Source organism: Camelina sativa, chromosome 16 (assembly GCF_000633955.1).
Source record: "Camelina sativa cultivar DH55 chromosome 16, Cs, whole genome shotgun sequence".
Taxonomy (NCBI): Eukaryota; Viridiplantae; Streptophyta; class Magnoliopsida; order Brassicales; family Brassicaceae; genus Camelina; species Camelina sativa.
Genome location: NC_025700.1, coordinates 6858822 through 6870271, shown reverse-complemented (window position 1 = coordinate 6870271; position 11450 = coordinate 6858822). Strand labels below are relative to the sequence as shown.

Here is an 11450-nt window from a genome sequence, read left to right as displayed (position 1 = left end):
ATATATGATTAGTTTTAGGATAATAATTTTACTTATAATAATTTTATTTAAATAGATTTATCCCGCATATAATGCGGGTTGTTATCAAGTTGTGTGTATTTCTAACGTAACGATGACGTTGATGATAGTTTGGTTGCTTACTACGTTCCGACGATCTTTGTGTTAGATTCTGTCTTATAATTTTTCCCATCCCGAAATCTAATATCTTTGGAACCTTATCTTTATCAAAGTAACACGTTACTGGGTTCATACTTTTGTTTGCCACATACAGGCCCGGCCCTTCACCCATTCTTATGACACATGGGTGTTGGGCCTCCATATTTTTTGAGATTTTTAGTAATAAAAATAGGCCTCAAAAAATATTTTTACTGTAAAAATAGGCCTTATTTTTTATGAAAGTTATAGATTTGGCCTCAAGTTTTAAATTTATCTACTTTTTTATTGCAAAAATAGGCCTCATTTTCCGAAATTTTAAGATTTAGTTTCAATTTTATTTTTTTATCTATAAAATCCATTAAAAAGTAATTGTTTTGTATTGGGCCACAAATTTCACTCGGCCGGCCCTGGCCACATACTGTTATGTTATGAACTATGTTAACGAAGAATTTTGTAAAACGATCCTACAGTATTCATTTTTGAACAAATACGTACATCATTTTTATTAGTTTTCTCAAAACTACGTTCCTAAAGAGCTAATTTGCTAATATATCCTCACTAATAATTAACTATAACTTATATGCCTAATATTTTTTTCTTTAATGAACGCAATGGTTGTGTGTGTGGACTACGTATAAACTTCACATCCCTTATTATCCAAAATTATTTTCAATATTTGTATAGATACTTTTAGGGGCATTGAGGATGAAATTCTAGAATTATTGAGAGAGAAACCTTTCTGAAAATAGAATGAATAATAATTTGTCCCCATATTGTTTGTTTTCTTCTTTTTTTTTTTGTATTCGTAGTTTGGTTCTTTCTTGTTCAAACAATTGCAACTGCAATCTTCTTCTTAGAATTTATACATTGTTTGGACAAGATTTTTGGTTTTATTTTTCTTCACATTTCTTGACTTACAAGTTGGATCTAATTTCTAAATTTTCAACGGGACATAAATGAAACCAAAACTAGGAACATGTAAGATTAATTTCTCGCAGAGAAAACATATCATAAATTCATTAGGGAATTAGTTGTTACATAAAACTACGAACATGTGGGATTAACTCCTAATATCAACTTGACTTCATTTTTCATATCCTCTAATTACCTAAACTATAGTCGGTGTTTTTTTCTTTTCTTTTCTCTTGTTTTTTGTTTGTTTCAGTGTGTGTGTTAGGATTTTTGTTTAGATTATCGTTTTGTTTTCAAAGTTTCTCAACTGTTCAAGTCTACCGTAGTCCGTAATTAAGTTTATCCTTCTCTAAGTTTTTATTTTTCTTCCTTATTAAAACAATTAATAAAGAGATCAATATAATGAGTTCTAGTTTATGGTCGATCTTCTTATCTCCCCTATTCTTTCTCGCCCCATTTTAAGTGTTCCATAGGCATTATGTATGGACCACCTAGTATTTTTTTTTCCTTATAAACCAAGATATATATATATATATATATATATATATATATATATATTTTATATAAAACAGTCAGATGATTATAAACATAATATCTAAATAAACGAAGCGAAAAAAAAAATGGCCAGGATTGCAAATGGTGTTGGAATCATTGGTCTTATAATAATTTTCATGTTGATTGAGGGAGGTAAATTACATTATCACATCAATCTAACAAAAGCCTCAATTGTTGTTATGTTTGTGTTTAGCTGTGTGTTTTTATCGTGTATTTGTTTTAACAATATTGATGAACATCTTAAAACATTTTTTCAAATTAATTTTAAACGGAAAAAAAAAGAGAGTTAAATCTACATTTTTATTGAACATTTTCTTAAACAGATTGCAAATATATTCTATAAAAAAATGCATTTAATCTTTTATATTTCAAATATGAGATCAAAGAAAAACTTGTTATGCAAGAAGCGCAAGTGCGAAATGTAACTTTTTAAAAACAATAAAATCAAGTGGGTCTTGGACAGGGGACATAAACATGGACAACACAAGTATGCTTGGAGTACACTATGCCTGCCAGGGAACATAAACAAAAAACCAACTGCAAAGGTTGCTTGGAGTACACTATGCCTGCCAAAGAGTGAAGGGGGTCTTGGATTTAGGTGTTTTTCCACCTGGAATATAACTTTATGCCTAAAGTTAATATGGAGGTTGTTTGTGGGTGAATCACTTTGGGCCCAATGGATAAAAAACAATAAAATCAAGGATGGAAACCTCTGGCTGATTGATGAGAAGAAGGCAACCTCGTGGACATGGAAAGCACTTCTCCATCTTACGCAGTATGCTCTTCGTTTCCTGTGTTGTGATGTAGGCGATGGGAAACAAGCCAGTTTTTGGTATGATCGGTGGACTCCATTTGGTCAGCTCATCCACTTTATAGGTCCGACGGGCCCTATGCAAATGGGTGTTCCGCTGAATGCTACGGTGGCTCAAGCTTGCTCCCAGTCCGGCTGGCAGCTTAGGCGGTCTCGTTCTACGCGAGTGGAGCAATTGCAAATCCACCTGACAACAATTCACTCCCCTGATACTAGCACTGAACCTGATCGCTATCTGTGGAACATTGACGGGGAGGAAAAAGATTACTTTAGTGCAAAACACACATGGGAGGCCTTAAGGCAGCGTCGAGAACCAATACCATGGACAACACAAGTATGGTTTAAAGGAGCAACACCCAGGCATATGTTTCTTTTCTGGCTCACTCACCTTGATCGTCTTCCTACTCGTACAAGACTAGCAAGTTGGGGAATGCAAATAGAGACTTCATGCTGCATCTGTGGACTTGCCCCTGAAACTCGTGATCACCTATTCTTACACTGTCTATTCACCGAGGAGATATGGTTGCAAGTAACAAAAAGACTGGGTTATCACCCGTTCGTGTTTCATACCTGGGAGGCTTTCTCTGCTTGGCTAACCTCCTCTGATGCTACCTCTGCCATCACACTCAAGAGACTAGTAGCACAGACAGTCATATACACCATATGGAGGGAAAGGAATCAACGTTTGCATAACAACATCACCACTCCTCTACTTGATCTGTTCAGGACAGTAGATAGAGGAATCAGAGATGCTATCCTAGCAAGGAGTCACATGAAGCTCTTCAAACACCTCCTCGGCGACTGGTTAAAGTTTTTGTAAGAGAAGTCTATTCTCATCTATTTCTATGATAGCCCTTGAGTTTATTTTTTTGGCAAGGCCTATCTTTTGTATCAATTTATTGTAGTTACTACAATACCTTTTCTTCAATGAAAATTCACAAATTTTCAAAAAAAAAAAAAAAAACTTTTTTAAAACAATCCAAACGGAAATCATATTTTTTTTGTTTCTTTTTTTTCGGTCATCAGGAATGCTAAAAGGACATGCAAGGAGGTGCTGTAAGAGGGTACCAAGCAGGTTAGCGCAACCTGGGATATGTTTGAAAAAAAATGGTAACGCATCGTGCATAGAGTCTTGCATCCATGAAAGATTTTTACAAGGTGCATGTCTACGTCGACCAAACCCAAAGTCAAAAATAAATTGTTACTGCTCCATAAGGGCTGATGATTCTAACTGTCCAAAGTAATTCCCAGTATTCAAAAAAGCGGTCTAGGCGGCCGCCTAGGCGCCGTCTAGACGCTATGCGGCCGCCTAGGCGCCATCTAGGCGCTAGACGCTCAACAGACGCCTAGATGACCGCCTAACCCGCTTAAAATTATATACATTTTATTTTAATATTTATTTTTGATTTTTAAATTACATATAATTAAATTATTATGTTTTATATCTATATACGTAATTATAAACATTTATATGTTGTTAATATAACTTAAATAAATGTATTTTTCTTACCGTTGTTTATAATTTATAAATTTTTTCTTTTTATAACATATATTTTAATATAATTATATATATATATATAATGTTTTATGTTGTAAACGCCTAAACCGCCTAAAAACCGTTTAAGCCCCGACTAAGCGTTCTAGGCGCTAGGCGTTGGGTCACCGCCCAGATACCGCCTAGCGCTTTCTTGAACACTGGTAATTCCAAGCTTCGCTGTGATTTCTTTTCCCCTAAGGACTTCCAAATAAATTCTACTGTCTTAAACGGAAAAAAGCTTAAAAATACCCCATTTATTTTTTATTTGGAAGTTTAATATCTCATGTTAATTTATTGGAACAAAAATACTTCATTTAATTATTGTTGGATAAAAAATACTTGATCTTTGTATTATTGGTAGATTCATATCTCTGACTTAACATCCGTTAGCGGGTGTGACGGAATCATTTGACGGTGTAAAAAGTTTTAATTAAAGTCTTACGTGATATATATTGTACATTTAGTTATAGTACTAGTTATGTTAGCCTGGTCTAATGGTAATGATTGGGTTTAACCTCATACGGTATGCGGGTTCGATCCACATTAAAAACAGAATTTTTTTTTTTGGGTTTAACCTTCGTGTCTCGCCGGTGATGATGAATCAAAAGAAAATGTATGAGCAACAACATCTTCGTTCATCGAATCTTTTTGTCCACCTCAATCCGCTCCGCACTGGACTATCTTTTAAACTACGCTAGAAGCTATCTCACCGATCTCCTCCTTCCATGCGTCCGCCGCATCGAATACCGATCTCCTCCCTCCTCCGATCTGCCGCATCGTATACCTGTACTTTGATCTGATCCTCGTCGACGACATCGCTAAACTCGCCGACACAGATCTCGGCCGCAACTCAGTCCTCGCCGCAACTCAGTCCTCGCCGCGCCGAAGTACTGCAACAAAAATGTTGTTGCTCATCACCGGCGAGACACGAGAGAGAGGTTAAACCGAAAAAAAAAAGTCTGCTTTTGATGTGTATCGAATCTGCACATGGTGTGAGGATATTCCCAACCATTACCACCAGACCACGCTAACATAACTCATACCATAACTGTCTATATAATATATATCTACTAAAACTTTAATTAAAACTTTAAACACCGTCAAATGATTCTGTCACACACATTAACGGATGTTAAGTCAGAGGTATGAATCTACCAATAATACAAAGATCAAGTATTTTTTATTCAACAATAATTAAATAAAGTATTTTTGGTCCAATAAATTAACATAAGATATTAAACTTCTAAATAATAAATAAATGGAGTATTTTTAAGCTTTTTTCCCTTCCCCAAACAATAAAAGAAGGGAATGAGTATAATATATGTATACCAGATCTTATGTTTAAATTCAGACTAATTTGTTTCAAACAAATACAATAACCAATTGATTCTCAGTCTCTTACTATACAAATGATGTTAATTTTGCTATTTGTATAGATTCAATAATAACAAAGTATGATTTAGGCAGTTTTAGACTTTGTTTCTTCATTTCGTGACTGATTATATCAGGAAAATTTCTACTCTTTATCCAACCGTGTAATGGTTTTAATAATATCTCCATTATAATATTTTAATAATTTATTACTATATTAATTAATTCAAAAAAAGTTAAAGAAATTCATAATTATTTATGAAAATATTAATTTATCTAGTATTCACTCATTGAGGTTATATATTATATATACTGAGTCAGTTTTATAGATGAACCTTTTTTGAATTTACATAAATTCAATACAATAATAACATTAAGGTTCCTCTCCAGGACATCAGCTTTTTGAATTGAATTGTTTTAGTAATACCTCACTAAAATCGTTTATGTCACTTTATTTTCTTTGCAACAAAAAGTGGTATATACCTAAAAATTCTAGCTAATCAAATTATAAAAATTTATCACATCGGCTCTGACAACTTAATTAATTTTATATCTTATATTTTATAGTTTGTTTTTTTGTTTTCTCGACAAAAGATAGAGAAGAAAAATTTGTTCATGTGATACATCTTCAATTCTTAGATTTGACATAGGATATAATTTTCAATTAATTTTTCTTGTGGTTGGGGGAGATTTAGAGTGAGACGAATGAAATTTCTAAACTGAAGTCGGATTGGAACATCCTTACCATAAACTTCCCACCGAAAACAATTGTCGTTGGAATTAGAAAATAATTGGCTTGTCGATCCGTGTAATAAGTTTGATTTGTGGATATTCGTAATCAGCTGAAGGTGATTTATGAAACTCAAGCGGTAAAGAATGTAATCGTGTTGAGTTCAAGCAATTTATGTGTTACCAACAGTTTCATCCTTTTCCAAGATCAATCCACCCCTAAAGTAGAAGATATTGTCTGATAAAAAATGAAGCGTTTTGGTCATTTTACAAAACTCATCATCATTTTCTGTCATTTGTCTCCATATGTGATGTTGTAAACATAATTCCGGTTTGGAAAAGATAAAGAACATGAGCAGATTTGCATCTATCAAAAGAAGCAGTTTCAGGATGAATCACATGATGATACAACCTTCACGACCAACCTTCTAAATTTTGTCATTAATTTACCAAGGTCGAGATATTTAAGATTGTGATGCAATGTTTGATATCTAGTTTTCAAGAAGATGAAATTAAAATAACATGATTTTAGTTACACTTCAAACTTTATTATATACGCACATATTGATCTAATAATGTTTTTAAAATGAAGTTTGCCGTAATAGTTTGAAAATTTCTATTAAACTTAAATAAATTAATTAATCATTTGTTAAAGTAAAAATAATTTTAAAGAAAAATGTATTACACTACTAAACGTTTCTCTCTCGCCAAGGGCGATCACAAGGCGACTCTTTTCTTCAACCGTTTTTCATTATTTGCTTCGCTTCAGCCAGCGTTGGCTTCTCCAACGTCGGTCGGCTTTATTTTTCGTTCTGTTTCTTTGTTTCTACGTAGTTTAACAATAATCTATCGACATGATTCTCAAGTTTCATAGATCGATATGGAGTTTTCAATGGTTAATTATCCTTCTCTTTTATGGCGTGAAATATCTCCCGACCACAATCCGGGCGATATCATCGGAGCAGTGACGGCGTCATCCCGCTAAGAATTATCCTAAGCGGCTTCCAGATTTTCAATGTCTCTATTTTGCATCAGATTTCTCAAAAACCAGATCTGGGATCCAGGAATATCAAATTTTGTGATTGGAGATGATGGAGTGAAGTCATGGCCGGATCACTTTAACAAGAGCCGCTCAATTCTCTACTTGACGGTTATGGGTTCTTATCTCTCTGTTTGGAAGCGGTTTACAGTTTCAAGTGAGATTGGTACTCTCTTCTTGCCGATGATGGGTTTGAAGGATGTTATTATTCGTTGTAACAATGCTTATGTAAAGGCATCTTAAAAGTATATGTGGCGAGGGTATTGGAGTTACATATGGGTGATAGCCAAAGATGAAACTTGAATTAGATTATGGATAAATAAGGCGAATCAGATTATGATATCAAGGAGAAGACAAGTTTCAGAATCAAGTCTAACAACATTGAAGTTCTGTTTATTAATCAAGGTTATTCCAAAGGCATTTTGGAGTTTCATCCATTTTTAAGTGTATGAGAGGGGAATGTAAGGAATGTTATCTGTTTGCCGGTAAGGCTTATTTCCACTATTTCATCGAAATTGTGTTCAATTGCGCTAACGGTTGTATTTGATTTGCTTCTGTATTGTATAAACTTGTTTTGATACCATATATATTAATTTGCCGTTAAAAACAAAATGTATTACACTAAGAATAAATTAATAAAAATTAGAAAAATATTAGTGCAGATTTTTTTTTTATCTAGTGTTAGTAAATGTTTATGATTATTTTTGCTACATTTATTTTGTGTTTAATTGTATTAACCGATCGAAAAATAAAAATTTCCACTAGTCTTTAACCCGAAGAAAAGTGTATTTTTATTTTATGGTTTTATTTGTTATTGTGGAGAAAGCCAAATCCTCGTTTTCTCATGGCAGTTGTCGACGGGAACAAAAACTGAACTCCGCTTCTAAGATCTTCGACGGAGAAACTTCAGATCTGATCGGAGATCGATTTCAAATTTCTCCATTCTAATTTCTATTTATCGAGAGAGTGAAAAGCGAGAGAGCACAACAAGGAAGGAGAAGAAGAAGAAGAAGAAGGAAACATGGAGGAGTTCTTAGATAAGTTGCCGCAGATGGATCTGATGCGTTCGGAGAAGATGACGCTTGTTCAGCTTATCATCCCTGTTGAGTCCGCTCACCGCTCCATCACTTATCTCGGCGAACTCGGACTCTTGCAGTTTCGCGACGTGAGTGTGTTTTTAAAACTCAGATCCGTCTTCTTCTCTTTACGAATCGATCGAATCTGTTGCTTTTTATGCTCGTAAATTCTCGGTTTAGGTTGATTAGAATTTAGTGAGGAGTGAGGTGTTTGATCTCACAATGTTGATCCGTCTCTATTGATGCTGATGCGTTACTTCCACCGCGACTGGACATGCTAGTGATGATCTTTTGAAATTGGTTGGATTGAATGTTTGGATTTAGGATTAACGGATCTCCCATTGGTGTTGGAAATTGCTATTTGCTCCCCCAAGTTTTAGATTAGCTTGTAAATTCGAAGAATCTGACACTCTGTATCTTTGTTTTCTTAACAGCTAAATGCTGATAAAAGTCCCTTTCAGCGGACATTTGCTAATCAGGTATCAACTCAACGTTCTATGTAACTCTACTACATTCGAGCACTGTTTTATGGGATTCAACACATATTATTTTCTTCTTTATTCATATTGTGGGACTGGTGGGAAATTTTGGCTAGATATAGATGTTTTTCAGTGTGTGTATATATATATATATATATATATATATGGATCAGTAAAAACTTTGTGGAGACATGGTGATTCTTGTTTGAGGATTTCGTCGTGAAGAATTTATCTCCATCTGAGTGTCACCAGTAATTTTGTTTCAAAAGTTCCTAAGAGATTTGTTCCTGTACTTTTGAAGTATAATTCGTAGATTTATCTTGTTGTTTGTATTACATCAACTCCCACACAGGTAGATCTTGATTACCAGGCCATAATTACCCACAGTGAGAAACCGGACTTAATGCTCCATCGTCAGAATATTTTCCCTTCCATATAGTTTGTACAGTTTGGTTTGAAAGTTCTAGGGGCTTGATGTAGCTTTAGATATTTGGAGTAAATATATATGGGCTATGCATTACTTGATTACTGGCCTGAAATATATTTTTCGTGATACAAATTTATCATGACGATACAGAATCCTATAAACCACTTTTATTATCGATATCAAGTGATATGTATTGAAAAATCCTCAGGCACAGAACTTCTTTGCTTATGCAAATTCTTGGGGACTTTTAACAGGTAAAACGGTGTGGTGAGATGTCTAGGAAGCTGCGGTTTTTTAAAGATCAAATTGATAAAGCTGGGCTAAGATGTTCACCACGCCATGAAATAGAACCGGATATTGAACTTGGTGATTTAGAGGTCAGAATTCAATTTTTCAATTCTGTTTTGGTTGATTTGTCTTTTTTATCTATCGTAATGCCTCTTTTACCGTGGGATGAGACTTGCTTTTTTATGACACTTATACTTTTCTTTGTATCTTCAATTGCTTTCTCCTGCAGAGACAACTTGCTGATCACGAGCATGAGGTACTGGAAATGAATTCGAACAGTGAAAAGCTTCGGCAGACATATAACGAACTCCTAGAATTCAAGATAGTTCTTCAAAAGGTAGGGAATTTGCCTTTCAGTCTCAGAATTTTATACGCAGTAATTGGGAAATGTTTCGTTTTTCTGGTTTTCTCCTCCAAACTACCTGAAAATTTTTTTATTAGTTGACAAGGTTAGCACAGTAGCTGTTGTTTGGTTTTCTTTTAACTTTTACTTGCTAAGACGTACGCTCATCGTCCTCTGTTTATGCTTGATACATTGCTTTTTGCGTACTCCTTTTCAGGCAAGTGGTTTCCTGGTCTCAAGTAATGCACATGCAATTGGAGAGGAAACAGAACTACATGAAAGCACCTACTCAAATAACGGTTTTATTGAGACTGCCTCTTTGCTTGAGCAGGTGATTACATGTTAAAGTTTTCATTTTTCTGTTGTTACCTGGAATCTCATTATTTTTACTAAGATAACAGTTATCTTATTTACAGGAAATGAATCCTGGACCCTCTAGTCAATCAGGATTGAGATTTATTAGTGGAATCATTAACAAAGACAAACTTCTTAGATTCGAAAGAATGTTATTTCGTGCAACAAGAGGCAATATGCTTTTCAACCAAACACCCTCTGATGAGGAGATCATGGATCCTTCAACATCAGAAATGGTAATATTGATCTCTAAATTTTTAAACAGCATAATTTCTTATCTCCATGATAATCATATACTGTTTCAGTGACATGCGTATTTACTAATTGGTTTTGTTTTGTGCTCGTAGGTGGAGAAAATTGTATTTGTGGTATTCTTTTCTGGGGAACAAGCAAGGACGAAAATATTGAAAATATGTGAAGCATTTGGTGCAAATTGCTATCCTGTCCCTGAGGATACGACAAAGCAAAGGCAGCTTACAAGAGAAGTAAGTTAGATATCAAAAACTTGTTCCTTATTCAGAGAGAGTTACTTCAAGATAGTTCTATGCACTTTTTGTAGAACGATTCTTGTGAGTTGGTTTCATCTTGTTCATATGTTTTGTTGCTGATTTCTGTATCCAATCATATGCGACTGTTAGTTTCTCTGTCACCCTATGTTATCTCTAGAATACCAATGTCTTATCCTGATCAGTAGTGCCTGTGACTATTAGTTCGAGCATCACACTATGTTGTTCCTAAGATATCAATGTATCTGGTGCATAGGTTTTATCCCGACTCTCGGATTTGGAAGCTACACTAGATGCTGGAACTCGCCATCGGAATAGTGCCCTTAATTCTGTTGGTTATAGCTTGACTAATTGGATGACGACGGTAAACATTAACATCTACAATTAGTTTGTTTTTTCTCGTCTGAATTATAATTTTGATTAAGTATATGGATGATTGTATGGTCCATACAGTATGGCACATCCTGATTTTAGCTGCCGTTTTACTGCTAGGTTCGGAGAGAAAAAGCTGTTTATGATACGCTGAATATGCTAAATTTTGATGTAACCAAGAAATGCCTTGTCGGTGAAGGTTGGTGCCCCACATTTGCTAAGACCCAGGTATGCTACAACGTTTTTTATCCCTTTTACATACTTGACTATCATTTCCTTGCAAGTGTAATTCATCAACAACTTATGTGCAGATTCATGAGGTCCTGCAGCGAGCCACTTTTGACAGCAATTCACAGGTGGGCGTTATATTTCATGTAATGCAAGCAGTAGAATCACCTCCTACCTATTTCAGAACGAACAAACTTACAAATGCATTCCAGGAGATTATTGATGCTTACGGGTTAGTTCCACTTTTGACCGTTACCTGGTACTATT

General features: G+C 34.7%; 1 protein-coding gene across 1 annotated transcript in view; it reads left to right on the top strand.

The window, feature by feature from the left end:
* LOC104750041 (V-type proton ATPase subunit a1) overlaps window positions 7919–11450 on the top strand; it is a gene marked incomplete in the record, with an annotated part of 8442 nt that continues 4910 nt past the window's right edge. The window contains 10 exon segments of the mRNA XM_010471767.2: window positions 7919–8275; window positions 8621–8665; window positions 9347–9469; window positions 9610–9717; window positions 9941–10054; window positions 10140–10313; window positions 10425–10562; window positions 10840–10947; window positions 11076–11183; window positions 11267–11415. Coding sequence (XP_010470069.1) covers window positions 8132–8275; window positions 8621–8665; window positions 9347–9469; window positions 9610–9717; window positions 9941–10054; window positions 10140–10313; window positions 10425–10562; window positions 10840–10947; window positions 11076–11183; window positions 11267–11415 — 1211 coding nt within the window.